This window comes from Gouania willdenowi, chromosome 24 (assembly GCF_900634775.1).
Source record: "Gouania willdenowi chromosome 24, fGouWil2.1, whole genome shotgun sequence".
Lineage (NCBI taxonomy): Eukaryota > Metazoa > Chordata > Actinopteri > Blenniiformes > Gobiesocidae > Gouania > Gouania willdenowi.
In genome coordinates, this window is record NC_041066.1 from 9,134,635 (window position 1) to 9,159,848 (window position 25,214).

Sequence of the window (25,214 nt, forward strand, 5' to 3'; positions counted from 1 at the left end):
AGTATGTATGTATGTATGTATGTATGTATGTATGTATGTACACACACTGTACATACAGTATGTATGTATGTATGTATGTATGTATGTATGTATGTATGCACACACTGTACATACAGTATGTATGTATGTATGTATGTATGTATGTATGTATGCACACACTGTACATACAGTATGTATGTATGTATGTATGTATGTATGTGAGCCAGTGTTGGAGTCAATTATAATTGTAATTGCATGATTGATAATTAATTACAATTATGGCCTAATTATAAATGCAGTTGTGATTTTAATAATCTGTTGCTGTCATAATTGTAATTAAATTGTAATTGAGTTCAGATAATTGAATGAGGAAATTGCTTTAAAAATTCTATAAAAATTGTCAATCATAATTTAACGCAAAACTGGGAAACCATGTTACAGTTCTATGCACAGTTCTACACATATGTAGTTAATAGTGCCGATGGGGCAGTTGTGGCTACAATAGTAGCTTACCACCACTATGTGTGGAATGAAAGAATAATGCCTTAATTCTGTAAAGCGCTTTGAGTGTCTATGATTACGTGCTATATAAAATCAAATTAATCATTATTATTATTATTATTATTATTAATAATAATAATAATAATAATAAAATGTTTCATATCAAGCTTCCCCACATTTTATCATTATAAAAAATATTAAAACCTATATTTTCATTGATTACAGTAGGTAGCCTATTTCCAGTAGATAGGAAATAAATTAGACTCATTATCATAAGAGATGCAAACAAAAAGCTAACACGAGGAAGGTTAACTTTCAGAAATTATGAATAATTATTATTGAATTTTAGTAATTGACTATCTGAGGAAAAAAATATAGTAATTGAAATCAAATTTGGAAAAAATGCAGGTAACTCTAATGGTAATTGAATTGTAATTGAACATGGATAATTGAAAACGTAATTGTAACTGAAAAATGTAATTGACCCCAACCCTGGTATGTGAGCAGATTACACTTTTATGGGTACATTCTTATAGAAACTTTCCAAGTCGTTTGTTAAAATAAAGTACATGATGTTCTCTGTTCTCTGCTCTTGAGCTTTCAGTCTAGTTTATTCAGTCTACTCCATTGAAATTGTACTAATAAAATTAAGTCATACATAAAATACTCAAGTACAAGTCAAAAGTAGCCCAATAAATAGTTACTAGTGACTTTCACCCCCACACGTTTATTTTTGGTACTAAATCTTGTCACGGTTCGCTTGCATACATTAAACATCTCATGTATAAACTTAAAAAGGAAGAGACCTGAAAGAGGACTTCATTTATTTTCCACAAAGGCATCTGTAAATAATACAAGATTTCTCAAAAAGTACAATTCTTTTAAAAATAAAATTTCATTTTTTGTAGTTTCACAATGTCCGTTGATCATTTTAAAACAAAAATATATAGAATTTACTCAGTAATGGTTTGGTGTAGAAATGTAACAAATTACTTTACTTCTTTTAAAACATAATTAAGTACAAGTAAAATTACTGCGTGCCATGAGATGACCGTTGTATTATTGTCTTAGGCATTACATAAAATAGATGTAGTATAATGTTTCCACCCAGCAAGCAATCACTTTGCTTCTACTCTGATATACAGTATCCGTATATAAAAACAAAATGCAATAATGGCCAAAATGTCAAGAATTTTTCATTTTTTAAAATACCTAGTTCCTGTTACTTTAGTCTACACATCTGGCTTTCAACTCAAGGCACGAGGGCAAAATATGGTCCTTTAGGGCAGGGGTTCTCAACCTTGGGGTAAGGACCCCATTTGAGGTCGTGAGACACTGTGAGGCCAGATGCCTTCAAGAAACTAAGAATATTTGAGCCCATTTTTTTTTTTGCTTATATTTACCCTTTTCTGCAAGTACACCAAACTTTTCATGTTTTAACCTATTTTCATCACTTTTTCCTGCCATATTTTTGCTTCTTTTAATGCATTTTTGCTACATTTCTCCCATTTCTGTCACTTCTTCGTCAAATTTTCATTGCCTTTTCTGCACATTTTTTCCACTTTCAAGATATTTTCGGCACTTATAAACTCTTTCCACCATTTTTCCAGCGTCATGTTGCATATGTTGACCCATTATTTTCTCTTTTAAACTTTTTTCACCATATTTCATGATTATTTTTGCCAATTTTATCATTTTATTTCTGATTAAAACAAGGATTAATATCTTTAAGATGACTATAATAATAAAGTTCTTGGGTAACAGTGGATATTATTCAGATAAATAAATAAATGTGGTTATCACAGATTCATAGAACAATTGACCATCATTTTGCTGACTTTATGGATGAGCCCCATAAATATCTCCCCTTAATTCCCCCTTATAAATGGCCCTGTCTGTGTTCAACCACCTTCAGGTACAGTGGGGGTCCCTGGTCTCTGGCACCTATATTTTGAAGGTCACGGGTTGAAAAGGTTGAGAACCACTTCTATAGAGCATCCAATTCAGCCTACAAGAGAAAGTAAAAATGATCCAGAAAACATGAATCATTGTGTAAATTACAAATCAAGATAATATTTTGACCCTTCCAGATACACAAAATCAATGAAACTCCACAATATTTGCAGGGTTGACAGTTTTCCCGTGCTTATGTCACATGATTGCAATCAATTTTAATCAATTTTCAGTTTTTCCTCCATGAATAGAGTATATGGCAACACCAGGGAACTGCTTCAACATCTTATTGATATGACTTTTTAGTATTTTAGAGGTGTCTGTCAACTACAATAAAAGTAGCATAACATGTTAACACATCACATAACTCTATAGCCATAAACCCAAACTTAATAATAAAATGCTTGTTGATTTTCCCTGAAAACGAATGCAAAACACAGAATTGACTTCTTCAAACGGAAATGGCATTATTATTATTATTATTATTATTATTATTATTATATCTTCATTTATTTTTAAACAAAATGAAGTGGAAATTGCAATATGACACATTGTTTACCCCTTAAATGGAAATAGCTTCATGACAGCTTCATGGATTAAGCCTTCATTGACATGTTTTGGGACAATATCATACATTTATATGCAACTTTCCACCGTAAAACGGGTGGAAAAAAAAAAAAAAAAAAAAAAAACTGAAACGGAATTGGGTTGGGATTTTGTTCACTGGAATTTTGTCCCGTCACTAGACGTTTTATAGAGTAGAAGAGGGCCTGCATACAATAAATATGAGTATTACTCATGATATCATCAAATTAAAAGACTAAGAGAATATTAAAAAAAAAAAAGACTAAGAGAATATTCAAGCCAAAAAAAGGTTGAGACATTGCAATACATCTTTAATTTACGTGGTGAGACAGTGGGCACCATTGCAGCCTCACACCTTAAGTTTGAAGGTTTCCGATCCAGGCTTTCAGGTTTGCTCTGACATATTAAAAAGGTGTATTGTTATTTTTTTGATGATGTTTCTAAATGGATCGTGGGTTTGAACAAAAGCCTTCTGTGAGCCAAGAAGGACTGAAGTGACTTGCTCACTTCACAGAAAGCTTTAATGGATGAACAAGTAATTCATAGATTAATTCCGCTTTACAGTGATGGGAGGGGCCACATGGAAGGATCAAAAAGCATGTTATTGTTAGCCACTATGGAGGACAAACTCCACCATCATTAAAAATAAATAAATATGTATTTTCAGATATAGATACAGGATATACAGATAGACTTTGGAATAATCTGCCCGAAGAGATCATGTCTGTAAACTATGTAACAATATTCAAATTACTTCTTGAAATAATACTTTTATCGGAGAGCCTTTCCTGATTTTATTCACTTCTAACTTGTTTTATATTTCTGTTTCCTAAACTGTTTTAATCTCTGACCAAGACTTTCTATCTTTTATTTTCTAATGTATTTCTGCCTTTGGAAAGCACTTTGTAACATGAGTCTTGAAAATTGCTCTAAAATAAAGTTAATTTTTATTATATTTATTTTGGATGCAACGATTCACTCAACTCCCGATACGAAATGATAACTGAAAAATATTCTTTTTTTTCTTCAAAAATAAAAAAATACTGTACAATTTTCTTTTATCTTTCATTGTCAAAAGAATCCCTTGATAAACTATGCAAAACAATGCAATTTCATGAAAAATGAATCCTTAATGAAATAAATAAAGAAATAGTACAAATAGTACAAATTCTGGCTCTACAGTAAACTATGCAAAACTGCATAATAGTTCCTTTTCTTTTTAAAAGTGCAACTGGAAATGTATTTTGTGCCTTAACAATTGGACTTTAAGACAAATCCCATATCAAAGAAATAATATGAATAAACAAACTATGGCTTTCATTCTCTCTCTTGTTTCTTCCTTTCCTCTCTGTGCTCCTCTTACCTTGGATTTCACATATTCTTTCTTTCTCACTTCTTTTATTTTGTCTTGGGGAAGCCAAAATGCTTCCACACTTATGATTTAAAACATGGTGGTGTGTCCTGAATTTCAAATTCCAAATAGATAGCGCCCTATCTAAAATTATATATATATATATATATTTAATTTTATTTTTTAAAGTACTGCGATTACAATCAATGTGAACCGTGACACATTTGAATCGATTTTTAACTGCCTCATGATTAATCTTTACATCCCTAATATTCACATATTTATTATTGATTAATAATAAAGTAATGACTTAATAAATTGCTCAATTCCATAAATGAATAAAGAAATCACTTAGAACCTAAATATATGGCATATATGCTATTCATATATTTCAACCACTGTTTACCGATGGTGACATATGCAAACTCTTTTTTTTGAAACAAATATTGATTCTGGTGTGAAATACCGATTCCTAATATCATCACAACAATCGCGATGTATCGTAAATCCATATTCAACCCACCCTAGCACTCGGTGCTGCAGTGGGATGTGACACGAGTGACTGTTTGATTTGGGTGGTTACTGCTGGTTGAAGACCCGCCTCCATAAAAAGATAAGCGATGTGAACCAATCACCTGCTGTTTTACAGCTTGTGACTTCATCTCCTTGTATCCCATTGGTTGGCTATATTTAGGAAACATCCTGTACTTTATAAAGAGAAGCAGTGGATAGTGCTAACTGGAACTTTAAGGTAGGAGTGGGTTTGCCGGTCAAGTCGATCTAAAGTTGTTGTAAAAGGGAAGAAAAGCGGCCATAGTGCACATTGGACTTTGTGTGTGAAAAACAATGGCTGACATACGGAAGAAACTAGTCGTGGTGGGCGACGGAGCCTCCGGTAAAACGTGCCTCCTGATAGTGTTCAGTAAGGATGAGTTCCCAGAGGTTTACGTTCCCACCGTGTTTGAGACGTACGTGGCGGACATCGAGGCGGAGAACAAGCAGGTCCAGCTGGCCCTGTGGGACACAGCCGGACAGGAAGACTACGACCGGCTGCGCCCTCTCTCCTACCCGGACACTGATGTCATCCTCATGTGCTTCTCCGTGGACAGCCCCGACTCTTTGGAAAACATCCCGGAAAAGTGGGTTCCCGAGGTCAAACACTTCTGTCCTAACGTGCCCATAATCCTGGTTGCCAACAAAAAGGATCTCCGCAACGACGAGAACGTGAAACACGAGCTGTCTCGGTTAAAGCTGGAGCCCGTGAAAACGGAGGACGGCCGCGCCATGGCCGCGCGCATCGGAGCCGTGGACTACTTGGAGTGCTCCGCCAAAACCAAGGAGGGAATCTGGGAAGTGTTCGAAACCGCGACACGGGCAGCCCTCCAGAAACGAAAAACACCGTCTAATAACTGTCTAAAGTGCTGTGTTTTAATGTGAAACGTGGAGGACTGTGTTACAGACGACACGTTTTCCTGTTCTTCATGGGCTGGGGCTAGACATGTGTGGACAGCGGCCCTCAGTTTGGACACTCCTTTGTTGTCAGCGGGTCCTGTTTTGGACTACAACAACTAAAGATGACAATCAACGCAGATCATCTAAGTGTGTGTGTGTGAAATGCAGTGGTAACGGCATGTTCTTGTGAGTCATATGGTCCATAGTCTGACCAGTGGAGGACAATGAGGTTCTGGACGGTCCAAAAGATGAAGTCCTGTTTCTTCCTCGGCCACTGCTTTCCTGCCTAGGAGTGATTATTATGTTTTTGTTTTTTTTAATCTGAAAAAAAAAATTGCACTTATCTACATTTTGTATCACGGCATGCCTGTACTTTTTTTTTGTTTTTGGAAATTGCACAGAATTTATACACTATAACCTGTAAACCATTTATGGACAGTCACTGGCCTGTGTTGTTCACCAGTTTGTGGCTGAAACAAAATGGCTTTTACAGACAGACAGACAGAAAGGAGTCGTCTCAGGTTTTGCCAGATAGAAACACAGTATATTTTGAACTCTTCTGTGTTAAATAAAGGAGTTTATACCTATTGTGCATAAAACGCTAAATGTAACGAGAGAGTAAAATAGCTTTGAAAGAGAATGGCTAACAACACTGTTAAGCATTACTGTTTTCTAACAGAGGTACTTAAGAAACAATAAAAAATGAAAAAAGTTTTCTGCTAAACTACACCCGATATGTAAATGCTGCTGACACAGTCATTAAGTTTACCTGAACCGTATCATTTTAAACGTACGTTAGCTGTTTATAAGCCTAAAGGTATCTTGGCTGTCTTAAAGAATTACAGTATTTGCTTTAACATTTGGTATTTAGCTGCAGCTTCATCTACAGATGTGTGGAGTCATTTCAATGAGGGGATTAAGTATGTGAGATGGTTTTTAATATGGATTGTTTTGGTCCATCGTGAAATATCATTTCCCAGTAAGTGTCACGGAATTACTGGGTCTTGAGCTCGTATGAATTGTACTTCTGTGGAGGATTATTATGAAACACTATCCCCAGTGTAGACTAATGTTAAGTTGGGGCGACGTTAAAAAAAGGAAGTCACGAAGCAGTATTTCTGATGTTGTTCAACTTGTGCCACAATTGCTAATTTGTCTCGTAACACTAAGTTCATATTTTGGCCTTGATGTCTTCCACAATGACTGTGAATGTATTTGAAATATATTGGGTAAAGAAATGACATGTTAACTGACTAGCCCAAGACATCTGTGTATTCCTGTCTATATTTTTTACGTTTGTATAATAAATCTGGCTGGTTGTTTCATTTTATCTTTGCTCAAGCGTTGTGTAACTGTTGCATTTTTGAATCTGAAATGCAGAAACCGTTTCTACACGTGGGATTACGGGTGAATCCCCAGTGTGTTGTAAAAACGCTTTCTGGGGACAAATCAAGACTTATTTTGTATCTTCCATGCAAAATGTAGTTGCCCCAGTTTTTGCCTGATCTCATAAGCAATACTGCTATGGTCAGATATTCATCTAAATAAATGGATTTTTCCCAAATTAAAGCAGAGTTGTATAAAAGTCACATTCCTCTTTGCCTTCCGTTGCTGAGCTTTTCGCTTACTTACAGGACAGGAATGCATTGTACTGAACGGGTAAATGTTCCCACAGTGGCCCCCCTCATGTGCCTCTGATTTACAATGTTAGGGTATTACTGGCTCATCGGACGGCACAGTTTTTATGTTTCTATCTTTTATTTGACTAAAACACTGAGAGGAAAACTGCTGAATGCCGAAAAACCTAAATGTTTTAGGTAGGATTTTGTTTTCGAACGTCGTTCATGCAGTCTCATAATGCTTTTTATGTTGTGGGTATGTCTGAAGAAGAAGAAGCATGATAGTGAATGTAAGTCAATGTGTGGTACTGTTGTGGGAAAGCACAAAATAAAAGAATGTTATGCAACCTGAGGTTTTTTTTTTTTTTTTCTCTTCAGTTTCGGTTAGCTTGGGAACAGTCAGGTGTGCATGGGGTGACTGAAAGTGGTAGATCTACTTGTATTCTGTTTTTCTGGGAGGGATAAAAAAAAAAAAAAAAAAAAAATTATACCCAAAACGCATGTTTTACCTTTTTAACAGCCATTTATGAAAATAATTTGAATGCAGAGGTGTAGGTTTCATGTATGTTTCATACATATTTAATTAGTACAAACTACTATTTCTGAGAACACAAAACCTCAATTTTTTATTAAGGGTATGCAGTATGTATGGTAATAGCTGTGTTGCCTCATGGCTATAAAGTTATTTGTTTAGATCTATGCCTTGGATTTGGTAAGCGGTATGGGACATGGTAGAAGTATATTTACTTAAGTATTCTATTTAAAGAGTACCTGATGTGAATTATAACACTAAGCACGGCCAAAAGATCTTATATAATAGAGGTGTACTTGGGTGTTTTCCTTCATTTAAGAGCAGCCAGGAGGAGAAAAAATCTGCTCATTGTGCATTTGTGTATGGTACTTAGCAATAAGCCATTTAATCCATAAATCATTCATTCACTCTAAAATGTAACAAAATTATTACACTATTAAGGGAAAATTATTTGGCCTGCTCCATAATGTAATAACGCAAAACATACACAACATTTTTTTAACGTTATGAGCTCAGCATTTTGTAACATTATTGACCAGTTATTATATTTTGGATTTTGTTACATTAAAAATCATGTCTTGTTACATTTTGGGTCATTACATATCGGGCTCTAACAGTCTCATATGTAAACAGTGCAGCCGATTATGGCTGCTCCGATGCACAAAAAGAGCTCACAGTGACTATGTCAGACAAATTAGAAGTAGATCAACACACACCCTTGTGTTGTCCTTAACAATAAATAAACCGATATTAAAGAAAATGTACTACAAAATCCTAAATAAGGAGGAAAATCAGTTAAATCAGCTGGTACCTAATGTAAACACTGCACTAGAAACGACTTGGCGTCACATCTGTTCCCCATGAATTTTATGAAATTGTTTTAAAAATTACTTTTAATTAGGGGTTAATATTGACGATTATGAATGATTCCTAAATTTCCAAAAATCATTCAAATTTTAACACAAGCAGGCGAGTCCTCTTAATTTGGATATTTCAAATATACTATACAATATTGTAGGTACTCTGAGGTTACTCAAGAGAGAAGGAAAATAATACAGAAATTGACTGATGTTAAATTGAAGATCAATAACTAAAACGATAATTGATAATAAATAAAATTGGTTTGTATTCAAATCAAGACTTTAATAATCCAAATCGCATTGACAAACTGGGATGAACAACTACCCCTACTTTTCTTTTGACCTTTTTATTCGGAAAAAAATGGTGATTTTGTTGATTTGATATGATTTCTTAACACAGAACCTGAATGTTATGGTAGTTATTGTCACATCCCACAGTGTTATTCAGTTAATACAACTATATGGTACCTGTTGCATAAATAAACATGTAGCATAGTGATGAAAAATATGTTATGTCAATGCTTTTTTTTATAATAGTTTGTATGCAAATTCGTCAGTTCTTTCACTTAAGTGGGATTTCGACTAAGCTACTTTTACTTGTATTGGAGTAGTTTTTGACAATTAGTATCTGTATTTTCAGTCATATAAGGAAGGTTAGTGCTTTGTCTACCTCTGCTGGAATGTATTTAAGGTTAATTTAAGTGTCTAATTTAGATGTAGAAGTGAGTGTGCAACTGTGTGTCTGAGTGTTAGCCCTGCATCAATAACCTTGTATGTCAGTTAAGAGGAGGGACTGAAAGAAAGACACTATTTTTAGATGCAGCATTTCAGAAGTGTTGTAGACACTGTGTTCACTCAGCGTTATTGGTATATTTTTAGAAAACAGCACAAAAACTATTTTTGCACCAACTTCATTTAGACCTGATGATGATTTATGCACTACAAGGAAAAAGAAAGGAGTGTATTCAGGAATATCAGCCATGGGTTTGAAAAGAACAACCAAATCTACCATCATGAATTATTTTATATTGGTAAAAATGCAATGTTGTTGAAAACGCTTGCATATAGTGTGGTAATTCAATTTCAATGTCATTGAATGATATAAAGAAATGCATAAATGAATGTAAAATCCTAAATATATTGATTGTTATATGAATAATGAATAATAAGAAAATGCTCAGATACATAATGCATTACAAACTTTATTTATTGAAGGCCACATCGGTTTTTAAATAGTGTTAGACACAACAGGAGCACAGCAGGAATATAACCATCAAGAGTCTACTGAAGTAAACAAAATTATTAAAGAGGGAAAACATGTTTTTTAAGTAGAGAAGTTATTGTCGGTACAATATATTTTAACAGTGGGGATAATACTTTTAGTTATACAAAATAGGCAAACATTTTAAATACTGTCATATCTTTGTGAGTTAGTTAAATTTGGCAATGAATGTCAAAGGAAGCTCAATCTCCACCTCTCTGTCACCTATTCGTACATATGTTTCTACGATTTGGCTTTTTTCCTCAAGGGTTTTCATGACATTGTTCTGAAAAGTGTTGTTGTATTTCACTATTGAGTCAATCCATTTCTTAATGTCATTTACAAGCTGTGCATCAGACATGTTGCCAACAATGTTCTGGATTTTAACTCTTACAGTCATTAGATATTCCACAATGATTGTGTAGACAGCTTCAACTTGCTTGGCAACATCACCAATAGTCTTGGAGTTAATGGCATCATTATACACATCAGTCACAAAGGTGGACAGCTTCTCTATATTTTGAGACTTGATTGTTTGGAAAACCATTTCACTTTGCTCAATAGTAAACTGGATGAAATCTGAAATTTTCTGAAAGACATCCTCCAACTGAATGTTTCCAAGATTATTTACAGCAACAATAATTTGGTTCTGGACTTTCTTTAAAGCAGCAAACAAGTCATTAAGAATTTCCTTTCCACTGACAATGTAGCTAGACCCAGGAAGGGTGAATTCAATTGTTTGGAATACATCAATGACTGCTCCAAATATTGAGGAAAAGTACTGTGGGATCTTCTGAACTGCCTCCTCAGACACATCGGCAACAAAGCGACTAAATGTCTGATAGAGCTCCAGTCCTGACATTCTCTGTTCATAGCCAGGGATCTGGAAATGAGTCTCTTTCAGGAATGTAATAACTGCATTAAGAACAACTGCTACCCTCTTTTTGTACTCTTTAAGGATCACAATGGTCTTATCTGTGACAATTGTCATCATCTCAGAAGGAGTTACCTCTGCAAAGTTGTCAATAGCCCATTTTGATGTCATTCTAACCTTTCTGCCAAGAAATTTGGCTTTTTTGTTGATCTCATTGTAGACCATGGTAGCAGGTTCAGACAGACTTTCAGTAATTACAGGCACTTTTTCTTTCATAGCCAACATGATCTCATTTGGGATCTCCATATTCCAATTTGTCTGAATGTTCAGCTTTTCAGAGTCAACTACAGATATCTTCACTCCCAAGATATCAATGTTGGTTGTTGGATCAGACTGCAAATGAAGAAAAAATAAATTACAAATCCTATTGAAGTCAAAATCAATTGTAACTCAAGAGGAAAATAGTATTAAAATGTTTTCTTACCTGATAGCAACCAAATAGTTTGGCTTTCACTTGAGATGGATGCTCGATCTGCATTTGTACTGCAATCTTTCCTGCAGATGGACTGGACATAGAGACAACAAACCCTTTCTCTGGATTGACAAGGATGTCATGGTTGATTTCCATAATATTGTCAGTTACATGGCTCCTCCATACATTTCTAACAGTAGTCTCAATATTATCTAAGCTTAAGATGATGATACTGTCATGGTTTCCCTCAATCAGTGGATGTTTCAGAGACAGGGCGTTGGTCATTTTGAATTCATCTATCTTTATGATGTCACTGTTGACCTCAATCTTTCCAGTCAGAAATTCAAATTCGGAAGATGAAGATGCATCCAATTTAATGGTAATACTGTCCTTGTTGAGGATGCTGGCATCACTTTTGAGTGTGATTAGAGCAGTTTTCATGGAGAAGTCATGAGTCAAGTCACCCAGTTTTGGGATCTTGATGCTCAGGATTTTGGGTAGAGTGATTTTTGGAACAGTCAGTTTGCTGAGGGCAGATGGAATGTGCAGAGTAGGCATTGAGATTAGAGTGATGTCAGGCAGGGGGATTGTAAATGTAGACATCTCAATGTTAATTACTGGGACTTTATAGGCCGGGATCGTAATAGTTTTGGGCAACTCCACACTGTATTTTTCATACTCTGCCTTTGCTTTGTCATAGGATGTAGCAATGAGGTCAGCAGCCTTATCCTTGCTGATTAGCATTTTCTTGTGTGCTATCTTCATGTTAGCATTAATAGAGTTGATAACAGGCTCCATATTAATGTCAATAGTAATCACCTCAGGATTTTTAATATACTTGAATTTGGAGTTCATGTCAAGAGTCTGCTGAGTTGTTGTCAAGGTTTCTCCCAGAAGAGTATCCCCCCACAGAGAGAAGTTCTCCAATCTTGGTGTTGTTATACCAATAAATGGTATAGTCATTGCAGGAATGGTGATACGCTCTTTCAGCACATCAAGATTGGCGTCTCCATTGATCTGGGATATCAGATTGATTTCTGCCTCAGTATTGTCAATGTTGAATGAATGGGAGTATTTGTACTGATTGAACCGAGCCAAACTATTCCAGCTACCTTGCTGTATCTCAGAGTTTAGGATCAAAGCAATGTCATTCTGCAGATCAATTTTACCAGATAGTCTGAATGGAAGGGCAACTTTGGCAGTTCCTTTGTTTTTGGTGTCAAACATTAGCTCCTCAGGTGTGACTGAAGCAACAGCAGAGGATGAAAGGGTTCCTTCAACCCGACCAATCAGCTCAGCATCATGGGTGGCAGTGAAATCCAGTTTTAGGTCTTCAGCAATGGCCTGAAACTTCACCTCTGCTATACTGCCCTTCATGAAAGGTGTTTCCGTCTCAAACTTGGCATTAACTTTAACATGGTCAAACATGCTTATATCTGCATCTACATTTTGAATCATTTTTATGGTGCTGCTGCTTGTTTCTCCATCAATGTTCACTTTGATTGAGTAAATGTCAAAGACCACCTCAATTGCGCTCTTATGTGCTGCCTCATCAGAGAAGTCCTGAACTGCAATTTTTTCATTGGCTATGTTGTTCAGTGTCCAGCGTAGGGTGCCATCTTTAAGCTTGAGTGCAGACTTTTGATTCATTGACATATCACTGAAGATGTTCTTAGATGGCATGTTGATATCATGCTTGTAGTTGGTCTCCATTGTAGCAGAAACTTCATTTTCCACTGTAATGACTGCATTGTTGACAAATTCTGCAACATATAACTCAGTGACAGCCTTAGCAGTAGTTTCAGCAGAACCTTGAGCTGACATCAGGGAAGTGAAAACAATTTCCCCCTTGTGGTTAAGTGTAAAGCATGACTGATCTAACTTGATGTTCTCAGTGATGGCCAGTTGGCTTTTCTCAGGTGCAGCAAAATGTGCACTGGCATCCAAGGCGAAGTCAAGTATCTTCAAAGTTGATGATGCCTGTGAGATTAGATTTAATTTGAACTCCGGAGTGATGGGGGTAGTTGTGGTGTTCTCAAAATCAGCTGTGCTCCTCAGTGTGTAATGAGGGGAAGCAACTCTGAACTCACCATAAAGTTTTCCAAAACATGGAATCTTACTCATGTCTGCCACTTTCTGTTTCAGCTCTGCAGTAAATGTGTCATAGTCAAATGATCTAATTTTCTGGAACATTCTAATGAAGTAGTCAGTGCAATCATCAATCAGCTGTTTGAAGTTGAAGGAATAGAGCTCATTAACCAGCTCCTGAGCGGGCATCAAAGCTTTTTTCAGCAGGGGTTGGATGTTAATTGACTGAAGAGTTTTGAATGCACTCTGAATCTTTTCCCTGATCTGATATTGCTTCATGATTTTCACAATCTCATCCATGATAGCACTGATCATCCTCTCAATTTCATAGCTTGAGAGAATCGCTTCCATTTTTGTGTAAAATCCATCCAAATTTTGTGCAATGTTATATTTTTTGATCCAGTCCATGACAACATCCTTTGCGGACTTTAGAATATTCATTACTTTGTCTGTTGGAAACTTGGCCTCAAGGTTAGCAATGAAGTTTTCCATTGATTTTACAAACTTTCTCACGTCTTCCACAAACAGGTTGTAGTTAAAGTTGTCAATTACCTCCTTTAGTTCAGCAACTTTGGCCTGGAACTTATCACTGATTTCATACTTGGTGTTAATGTCTTTCAGTATCCTTGTGGTCTGGTCCATGAGCCTCATCATTGTTACCTTCATGTTTTCAATGGCCGCAGGCAGGTATTCAAGGAATGGGATCTGGATAAAGTGGCTGTCACTGTTCTTGTCATATTTTATAAATGATGAGATGGAATAATCTTGATTCTCCTCGCTGAAATAAGGTGTTGATATTGCTCCTGTCATTTCGATACCCATTCTGTTAGCATCATTAAAAGCACTAAGCTCTTGATTGAAAATGTGCTCGTTCACTTTGGATTCCAACTTCATCATGATGCTCTGTTCCTTTAGGCTCAGAATGTTGTTGATCTTGTTGTTGATGAGAGTTGTGATAACAAATTTGTTTTCTAAATCATGGGAGGTTGAGGCTCTGTATTCAAATGACTGTGTGAATAGCATAGGTTCAGCTTTCAGGAGGAGTTTTCCATCTAGATCGAAATTGTGACGTCCATACAGATACACACCGCCTTCTGAATTCAAAATGGCATCAATGGTCAGTGTAAAGGGCTCTACAATACTTTTGATGGAGCTGTCAAGACGGAGAACTGGTGAAACGATTTTAGCCACATTGTTGAATTTCAGGGTCAGACCTTCAATCTCCATATCAGTTGTATGAGTCACGTGCGATCCCATTAGTTTACCATTAGTATTGCACTTAGTAGACAGGATCTTGTCGACAAACTTAATTTCATACGTGTGCTTGAACTCCTCTTCTGAGAATACTGCCATCATTGTTCCAGTCATCTCCATGTTGTAGGGTTCTGCTTTGAACTGGGCGTCATTCCCAATGTTAATGTCCATCACCTTCAGATCATTTTTCACAGTAATTGTAGCAATTAACTTCTCAAGGTTGACTTTGATTTCATGTATGTATGAGTTATGCTTGTCAAGGAAGTTGTCAGTTTTGGAATCAAGGGTAAAAGATCTCATTGATAGGGACAATGAATTAGCATTTTCAGTTCTCATCTCATTGAAAGATCCGACCAGGTTGCTAGAGAGGAGCAAGCCATCTTCATTCAGTCTTAAGTTCACTCTGTTTCTCGTGTTGATATCGAAGAGGTTGCCCTTAAAGATACCGTTGAGATAGAACTCAGTGTTTGCAAGTTTTCCCTCAACATTAAGCTCAGCCTTGTTCTCTTTAATGCCTGCCTTGGTTGTAATAGACATTGTTGCTCCAGAGGCATCAAAGCCACCATGGAAAACATTCTCAAATGTCATTGGACTGTGCTGAGCAGTTGTGGTGCAGCTGGTGGTCAAGCCATTTCCGTTCAGGGCTAGGGTTGCCTTGTGAGAGGCAATGCTTGAAAAGATGTTTAGTGAGGCATCAGCATTAATTTCCAAGCCTGAGGGGTTCATGGAGCCCGTGAGCAATGAATATGCACGGTTCTCAGTATCATCAGCCTGATTTTCAATTCTGAGGCTGGCTTGCCCATCAAAGGCAGAGAACTCCATCTGGCTACGAATCATTTTCTTATCTGCTTTGGTGACAGAATCACACTGAATGGTCAGCTTGACATCCTTGTAATTGAGGGCCATTTTAGTAGTGTGCTTGATGGGCTCACTGTTCAAGTTTGTGCTGGACTCAATAGCAAGTTCCTCATTTGCATATGATGCCTTTAACTTGTTTGCAACCTTTAGGAGTTCAGAATTAACTCTCAATATGCTCTCCATCTTAGCCTCTTTCTTCATTGGCTCAACAGAGAAAGTGTGGAGATAGGTGGTGCTGGCAGTCATTGGTCCAACAGTAAGATTTGCGTCTGTGTTAAGATCTCCAAAGAGCATGCTTGAGTCAATGGTGAACTGGGTTGTTATGGTCATAGAGGTGTCAAGACCCTTAGGGAAGGCAGCATACACATTGTACCGACCTGTTGACAACACATTGTCGGTGACAGCAATGGTTTCCAGCACATTGAATCCGGTGTTGATGATGCTGTGTTTTAGGGAACCATCAAGAGTGAATTCCATTGTTTTGTGCTCTGTGTCAGTGATGGATGTAGACCCTTTAAAAGAAGAAAACAATAGAGAGAAAAAAGAAATTTGCATTGTATTCCTTATTTTTTGGAAATTATTTGTTTTGTAAAACAGTTGAAACTATTTACCTTCTGCTGAAAAGGAGAGAACTTCAAATGGACTATCAGCCATCACACTGAACTTGGCCACGTAGCTTGGAGCATCCACAGTCTTGTTACCAGCAGATGCGATTGCCTCCCAGTTATAAAAGTTGCTGTTGATCTTAGCAGACATTTCCATCATTCCCATCAAAGGCAGTGTGAGATCACACTCAGAGGGAATGGTGAATTTGGGAATATGGATTTCCCGTGGGGAGATCTCCATTTTGAGCTGAGGCATGTCAATGTGTGGAGATGTGATCACTGGAGGAATCCTCAGATCTTCAGATGATTTGCCTCCCAGTGGCAGTGGAATACTTATTGCCATGCGGTCCTCATTGAACTTATATTTGAATGTGCTGTCACTGGTGAGATTACAAAAACAGACCCCTGGTCAAATGCTGAAGATAAAAAAAAGATATTTGCAACATTTTATACTTACATGTTCATGAACAGGTTTTCAGGAACGTCGGGCAATTCTGTCATTGCGATACCGTACATAACACCCATGAACTGATTGTGAGCATCTCTAGCGTAAGGGACATTTTCAAAGAATTTACCCATCAACTTTGTGTTGGCCTGGTTCAAGACACGCGCAAACACACATACACACGTCAGTCAGGAAAATTAGATTAAAAACAGTAATAAAAAAAGAAAAAAATAATATTTTTACCTGCACTCCTTTCTCGAGAATGTGACTCAGTCTCATATCAGTATTTGGAATTTGTTGGTTCATGACATCATCTACAAACCCTTGAAACCAATTCAGAAGATCTTCACCATATTGCAGCGGAACCTTAGTATCACCATTCATGTTGGACATGAACTGGATCTCGGCTTGGTCTTCACCTTTGAAAGAGAAGAATTTAAATTTAATGTTTCAACAAAAGCCTTACTTTAATCATTGATTCCTTTTGTCCAAATATAATATTCACAGCAAACATACCATACTTGAAGGTGACTGCCTGAATGGAGGAAATCTCTGGAAGTTTAACATCACTTTTGATCTCCATGATAAGTCCATCAGCCTTGCTCATGGTAGCCGTGACAGTGGCATCAGTTCTCAGAGAGGGAACTAACAGTTGAACCTGCAGCATGCCGTCAGTCATAGCTTGGAGCCTAAAAACAGTAAATGGTTGTAATGTAAAAACTAGTGTTTTCAAGAGATTAAGTGTGTAATTAATTAGATATGGTCTGTAATTAATTAATCTAATTACTCTCTTTTTAATCTCACCTAAAAAATTGCTGAGAAAAGCCCTCAACTTGAAGTATTTTCATTTAAATTAATTACATTATGGTGGCAGATCAAAAGATTGACATATAAAAAAGTGGCTTCATAAAGTCAGTTTGAGAGTAGTCTGTTTAAATCTCCATGTGGTTAGAGTGATGAATGCATGACTATGTTAAAAGCATAAAATTAGTTTATCCTGACAAAATAAAAAATGATGATATATATATATATATATATATATATATATATATATATATATATATAATTCATGGTTGTAGATTTATCAGTGTTTCAACAAAAAGAAACATTTTTTACAAGCTACAACTTAATTTGTCTTTTGTGAATCTGGATGGGGTGGCACTTGGGGTGGCCAATCAGATTTTAGGGGTGGTACGTGCCACCCTGGGCCACCCCTTTGGCCTCGCCCATCTGGGAGGATGTCAGTTTAGTCACATGATTGGTGGTTAAATCAAATTTACTCACTTGGCCCGGCCAATCAGAGAGAGCTGGGGCACATTCTTGTTGGAAAGCTCAAGGATGATGGATTTGCCTTCGGAGCTGCTGTCAGAAATGCCAATCTTGATACCCGTCTCAATGTCAAAGTCTGGGACCTGGATGCTTGTGGTGAAGACATTCCTGTTCCTGTTGTATTTCATCATGGCTGTTGCCTCAATTGGCTCGTCTCCTATCATCACAGACAAAGTACAACTTCATCAGTGATCGAACTGAACACTGAAAAATGTTTCCATTTAAGAAAGTAATATCACTTCTTTTCAAACCTTCAGTCCTGAGGATCATCTTCAGAGAATCAACCTTCTGGCTATCATCTTTTCCTTCACTGAGGAGTTCATAGGCAATAATGGCTGTATACACAGAGACTTTGCCAGAGGGCCGAATGTCAAAAGAATACCTGGATGGAATGAGGATGGTGAGTTTTTAGTCTTTTATCTATCAATTTAGTATGTAGAATAAACCATATATAAGACAAAACTTACGAAGTCTCTCCATTCAGGGGAAAGTAGGGAGCATTACTCTTGCTACTAATGTTAGGACCCAGTGTCTTGGAGCAGTATCTAAATCCTTTGAAGAGATGGCCGCAGCTGGCTGCACCCATTTTGTGTGGGATTTCTGTTGTGTATCCAGAACCCACAATCAGCACTTTGTTGCTATGAAAAAATACAATAGTGTTTATTATTAAATAAGTCTTTCAACATGTTTTTAAGAAAATACATAAAGGAATTAGTTGTGTTATTACTCTGTTTTATGTAATGTAATTCGTAACAAGTGAAATCTGATTGTTATTTTATTGTAGATTGTGTAATATTGATTATTACCTGATCCTCAGTAACTGTGTTTTTTCCTGTGGAGTAGGGATGGAGAGCTTGACCTGGTTCTGCTCCATGGTGATCTTTGCCTTGAGAGCGCTTTCATGGTACAGCTTGGTTTGCATCTCAACACCAGTGGAGACAAATTCCGGGATGTAGATTCCCATATGAGTCCTGAACTCTACTCCAACAGAGGGCATGAACACCAGCTCGTTCTAGGAATGAAACCACAAATAACATGATTACATGAACTTGAAAATGTATCGCGATCACACTGAAGACAGAATATAATTGGGAATAACTCACCATTTTAGGAGAAATGATAAGGCCTCCTTTTGCACCGGGTGTGAATGTGCCAGACAGAGCAAATTTAAGAGGCATGCCAGATGCTGTTGGCAGGGTGAACTTGTTGTCCATGAAGATGTAGTGAGCGAAAAACTCATTGTCAGTTTTGGAGACCAGATTAGCTATGGCCTGTAAGAACAAGGAAACATTGATATTCAGGATTTTCTCACTGTGCTAAAGAGATTACAACTACACAAAAAATATGCAGAACAGTACCTTGGTGGGAATGATCTTCATAAGGATTTCTGCATACATTAGAGCATTGTTAGCCATGGACCTTAGCTCATTGGTCTTGATGTAACCAAGTTCAGCTCCCATGATCCTAAGGTAGGCCATGGCCTCGGTGGACTCCTGACTCTGCAGTTCTTTCATCAGCTTGTTGAAGTTGTGGACAATTTCCTTCATAAGATTTTCAGGCACCTAACAAAAGAGTGAGACACTATTAGCTATGAAGACAAAAGCATCCAAACATAGGAAAGATAGGTTGGAATAAATGCACAGAGCATACTTTTCGTTCTTCTGATTTCAAGGGTGAAACCCATTTGTCCAGAACTTCTTTAAGCTTGAGTGGCATCTTGTCTTCAGCCCAGTAGAGAGCCTTTGACACAGTATCAGGGAAGAACCCATTCTTTCCAAACAAGGCCTCGATGGTTGGCTCAAAACCCTTTCCTTCCATGCCAAACTACCAAGACAAAACAGAAATTACTTTTTAAAACATTTTTTGAAAACCTTAAAATCATCTTAATGTTTCACCATGACCTACCTCCCAAATGTCCATATTAAAACCAAAAGCTTTCAGGGTAGTTTCCAGTAGCACCTCCCGTGGTAAGTTGCTATTTTGGTCAAAAATGATGTTACCCAGAATGTTGGCCTGCATGCTGTCATGTTCCATGCCTAGTTTGTAGTTGCGAGACTTTGTGGTGTATTCACTATGAGCGATAATGTCAGTGTCCTGCACGGCATCCAAGATTTTCTCTCTAAGCCTGAGGGGAAAAATAATAAAATTTTAAAAAGTATATTTACGGTAATACTGTAGATTCACTATTACGTTTGCCATGTTTATGTTAAAAGCTCTTTCTTCTTACATTTGGGTTTCTGGTGCTTTGGAGGACAGGATGTTGTAGATGTGAGAGGTCACAAAAGACTTGATCTGAATGTTCGGCTCCTGTGTCAACAGCTTTTTCACCATCTCTATGTCACTGTCCTGAGGATTTCTCATCAGCATCAAGTAAGCAGCAAGCCGCTTCTGCACAGCACCCTTGGGGTACTGGCTGACTCGCTGGAGGTTGGAGCGAACCTGAAAACAAGAAACCACCTCTGGTAAGATTTTGACTGATTTTGTTTATTTAATGAAATACCAAAGTAAAGATGATGTGGCAATAGTTACCTCCTCTGTCACTGACATGCGTCTTAAAGCCTGGATGGCAGCCAATTGAACAGACAGAGTGGTTGCGGGCTGTCTCATGCACTTCAGCAGAGTGGACTTAATCGTAGGGTCAGCAGCTTCCATTGCGTCTCCCATGTTACCAATAACCTGAAGTAAGAAGAAAATTTGAAAAATCACAAAATGACTTTTCCCAACACAAACATATCCTGCTTCGGGATAAGGTGACCTACCCTTAAGACGAGGAAGGTCAGCTCCTTCTCTCCAGCACAGTCTGCACCCAGGAGAGATGCCATAAACTCAGAGACAGCAGTGATCTCTGAAGTGACTCCTTCAGCCTTGTACAGTCTGGAGGCAAAAATAGAAATACGAAGAGATGATCACACTGCTGCAGGATTGAAAAAGCCTTTTTTTGATTACTCAAACAACCATCTTTTCAGTGCACTTACCTCCTGGCAACATTGCTTAAAGCATACATGATGGGTTTGCTCTGCTTGTACTGAGCCATTGAGAGCATGTCTTTCACCATCAGAGGAGAGGGATTGGGCAGCAGAGCCAGAGCATAGACGACAGCGTCAACTTCAAGAGCGGCAGTATCAAAGGTCCTGAGGATCTTTAGCATAGCACTGGTGCATTCTGGTGTACCACACTGAACCAGGGCTTGGAATGTCAGAGAGGTGGAAATGTCCATCATTTCTTCAGCAACAGAGCCCAAGATTTCAGTCTCAAGCCCGCGGAGCTCAGACACCAGCTTGTGGAAGAGTTCAGTGCGATCCTGGCCCTGAGAGGACTGGGACAGAGTGCTCAGCGTCTGAATAGTGGCAATGGCAGTGTCTTTGGTCTGCACAGGGGACTTCTCATCAGCAACATCCATAGGCAGATACTTCAGGTTATCTTCATCTAAACAGAAAGCACAAGTAAATCTTGAAAATCTGTATTCAAAGGAGAGATTCTGGGGATTTTCTGTAATTTCTGGACAATAGAAACACTTACTTCGTTCAAAGATCCTGTCATTGATCTTGTTGGTTTCCCTCAGAGTCAAAGTCTGCTTCACCATTGCAGTAATGCCATATTCATTTCTTTTCATATGAGAAAAAACAAGAAAACATGTTTTTTTACATTCAGTAGCTAAAAAGCTCTTACAAACATATCTCGTGTGTGTCATCTGGAAGTATTTTCACAAAGTTTTTCATTATTTGAATGCATACTTGTGAGAAAAAGGCAAGAAGATGTGCTTCTCTCTGCAGGTCCCACTGGTCATGTGTTTCTTCTGGTTGTCAAACTGATAGTTGCAGGTCTGAGTGCTGCCGATCATCTTGGACAGTGGGTAGTTCTGTCATACATTTTTAAGACACAATAACAAGAATAAGACTATTTAAAAAATTATACATATGAATTAAAACCCTATAAAAATAAATCAATATTTTAAATCAGAACTGAGTTTGATTTTTGGAAGGTATCCAATAAAAACTACTTTTGTTGCGTGGAAGGCGGGACAAGATGGTAAGGGACCCAATAAAAGGCTTACATTGTTTTACGCGTTGATCACATCAAATCTATATGTGTGTATTCACAAACATTATTATCATCCAATATCAGGTTCATTAATAGTAATTGAAACTTTAAAAAGATAGCCCACTGATTCTCAAACTGTGGTACGAGTACCACTAGTGGTATGCGGGCTCCACCTAGTGGTACACCAAATACATTTTTATTTGATTCATTATTTAAGTAGAGTGTTTTATTTTCCTATATTCAAACAGCGTTACTGTTCAAACTGTGTGTAATGTTACAGTGGCCAACTATATTAAATATACTTGTTAAATAAAACCTCCACCTTTTTTTTTTTTAAATGAATACTTAGTCCTACTACACTACTGTACTTTAATGTTGGTCATTATGGTTGTGCATGGAGAGCCAAGTATTTTCTGAGGTGGTACTTGGTGAAAAAAGTTTGAGAACCATTGTTTTAGTCGACTAAATCTGTTACAGATTTAGTCGACTAAAGTCTTCATGTCATTTAGTTGACTAATTATTCTTTAAATGTATTTGTTTTACATCAGACCCAGGCAGTTCCATAATCATACAGAAAAGACAACAAAACAACAACAACAATAAAAATGAAGATACAGTACCATTAATCAACTAAAACCGTTATAAATGAAATTGTCCGTATGCTTCAATTTTGACTAAAATAAAACTAAATTAAAATTTGCTGTCAAAATTACCACTGGTTTTGATGATGGAGCTAAATGTGGCTAAATACAGCTAAAGTACGTGCCTTAGTTACAATTCTTCTTCCTCAAATAAAACAGGATCATGTCAAGTCATTTCTCTTGTAATTGTGCTGAAGCCATTACCATGCCAGAGATGAGGGCCAGAGGACTGGTGGCCTGCCTGCGCGCAATGAACCAATCACATCCAGACAGATCCCTGTTGATAGTCACATCAGTAGCAATGTCCTCCCTGGAGTTGACAGTGATTGCAGTTGGACACACTCCGTGCACAGAGGGCTGAAAGAGACGAGGGGCCTCGTCAATACACAGTATTAGTTTAACAATTGGAAAAAACAAGGTTGGGAAATCATTTCTTGCTTGGAGCTTATCTTTCTGTATTTGATTATCAATGACACTCTATTCCGAGAGCAGGTGATGTCAATAGCAAGATAAACTTATCAGGGACTTTGACCGGCAACTGAAGATTGTCATTATGCTGCTACAGAAGGATATTTATCAGCTGTGACTGGGGCTGCTTATCTCTCTGTTGAGCAACTTTGCATGATTTAAAACCATAAACACAATCCAGGTTCAAGCTCCATTTTGGTACAGCGCGTAATGAAGATATTTATGAAATAACAGGATTGTATTTGAATAAATAAATGAATGAATATGTGAAATTAAACATAAGGCAGGTGAGCTACCATTTCTTTGTTCCTGTCCTCGTCCAAAGAAGGCACGATGAGAGCGGAGATGATTCCCCTCTTGATGTTCAAGATGTTGACAGGCTCGTCCTCCTCAGGGTAGAGTTTGACATCAGATTGTCCTTCAACTGAGATCTTCAAAGAATTCCTGTTGACAAGGCAAAAATCACCAGTCACAATCAATACCCTGCTTTTTTCTTCAACTCCCTCTGACAAAACTACTCTTACTTCTCCATAGCGGCTTTAAAAGCCTGCGCTCCAGCAGCGGGACGGTACACTGGGTTCCCCTCTGAGTCCACATCAAAGATCTCACTCAGAGAGCACTCAGTGGTGCGGATGATGAAGCTGCAGGTCTGGGGTACTTCAATTTCAACCTGTGCACCAGATGAACATGATTGAGTTCACAACAGTGTTTCAGTGGCTGTAGTGGCATTAGGAGGAGTGGGACGTACTTTGCAAGACACTGTGGGGCCGCTTTTGCTGTCGGTAGCTCCATTTACAGTGTTCACAGATTCTGCTTCATAGTCGTACACAAATCTTCTGAAGTTCCTGTATCTTTTAGCCACTAAAGATGTGTAAAAAAAAAAAAACCCCAAACATTATATTGTGCCTTCTTGTCATGAAATTATATTGAAGTACATTTAAAAAATGTATGTTAAAAAAGGAAATTTAATTAATCAATTATCTTAGTAAATGTTCTTTAGGATTAATGGCAATCAAAGACATAGCAACAGAAGACAGAAATGAAACTCACATAAACAAACTGGGGCCTGTTCTTCAACACTTCCAACTTCTTCCTCTGCAAAGCATTAAAAGCATCACTTAAATTTAATTCAGTTTTGCTTTTTGAATAGAGTTTCTTACATCCCCCAAAAATTATAAATCACACATTTCTGTGTTTTGAGCATACTTTACACGTAAAACACCTTTTCCATTTAAAATACACTCACAATTAAGATATGTAACAATGTTATTTTGTATTAAAGCACGTTAAATACTCACGGGCTAAGCTGTGAGTGCCCAGAAGCAGCAGCAAGCAGAGTTTAGATCCCCACATGATGGGCTTTAGCTCTCGGAGAGTCCCCCTCTTTCTGTGAAGACTAAAGCTTGTTCTTTCCACCTTAGCTTTTATAGTACCCTTGTCTTTTACTGTATGTGATCATCGGGACTTGCAAATGTGTTGCCCTCGTTCCAAAGTCTAAGCCGTCCTTGTGGCAGGCCAAAGGTAAAAAGACTCCTCCGTCAGCAGTGGGTGGGGGTAGTTAGCATGATGGGGATTTATTGGTGTTATTGTACGGGACTCAACATTATGCGGTTTTATTGTTTTTTTTATTTCATAAGGATTTATGGTAGCACACAAATAAAAACACTGCAATATAGTTTTAATCAATTAACTTTTCTATAATATGATGTATCATTTTTTCACCCATTGAAATGTTTGCTGTGAATTACATTAAAATGCTTTGTTTCATTCATTAGACTTACTGGTACTATCTGTGCTATAGTTTAGGACCCTGTTGTTGTTTACTTCAACCTTAGGTTTGCTTAATTTATATAAAGGCTTAAAAAACCACATACATATTTGAATATTTGAACATTGATTGGGATATAAATTGTATTATTATTATTATTATTATTATTATTATTATTATTATTATTATTAATAACACTTCCACTTAAAAATGACTGTATATTAGGGATGTAACGATTCACTCAACTCCCGATACGATTCGATTCACGATACTGGGTT

The 25,214-nt window shown here is 37.3% G+C and overlaps 2 protein-coding genes across 2 annotated transcripts; one reads left to right on the forward strand and one right to left on the reverse strand.

Annotated features, from left to right (window-relative positions):
- The first annotated feature begins 5,063 nt into the window (after window positions 1–5,063).
- LOC114457712 (rho-related GTP-binding protein RhoB-like) lies at window positions 5,064–7,390 on the forward strand. The gene has a single exon (XM_028439739.1). The coding sequence runs from the start codon at window positions 5,216–5,218 to the stop codon at window positions 5,804–5,806; it is 591 nt and encodes a 196-aa protein (XP_028295540.1). The 5' UTR covers window positions 5,064–5,215; the 3' UTR covers window positions 5,807–7,390.
- Window positions 7,391–10,016: 2,626 nt separating this feature from the next.
- On the reverse strand, window positions 10,017–24,582 carry LOC114457466 (apolipoprotein B-100-like). The gene is made up of 26 exons (XM_028439298.1): window positions 24,467–24,582; window positions 24,219–24,263; window positions 23,917–24,029; window positions 23,693–23,838; window positions 23,465–23,612; window positions 22,905–23,057; window positions 21,753–21,877; window positions 21,538–21,623; window positions 20,994–21,444; window positions 20,778–20,892; window positions 20,548–20,694; window positions 20,246–20,457; window positions 19,924–20,143; window positions 19,669–19,842; window positions 19,377–19,580; window positions 19,122–19,289; window positions 18,825–19,030; window positions 18,486–18,656; window positions 18,270–18,400; window positions 17,974–18,175; window positions 17,206–17,378; window positions 16,933–17,108; window positions 16,702–16,838; window positions 16,251–16,624; window positions 11,452–16,151; window positions 10,017–11,360 (listed from the first exon to the last, which is right to left on the reverse strand). Exons 1-26 carry the CDS (start codon window positions 24,519–24,521, stop codon window positions 10,263–10,265), a joined length of 9,930 nt encoding a protein of 3,309 aa, XP_028295099.1. The 5' UTR covers window positions 24,522–24,582; the 3' UTR covers window positions 10,017–10,262.
- Between the last annotated feature and the right edge of the window lie 632 nt (window positions 24,583–25,214).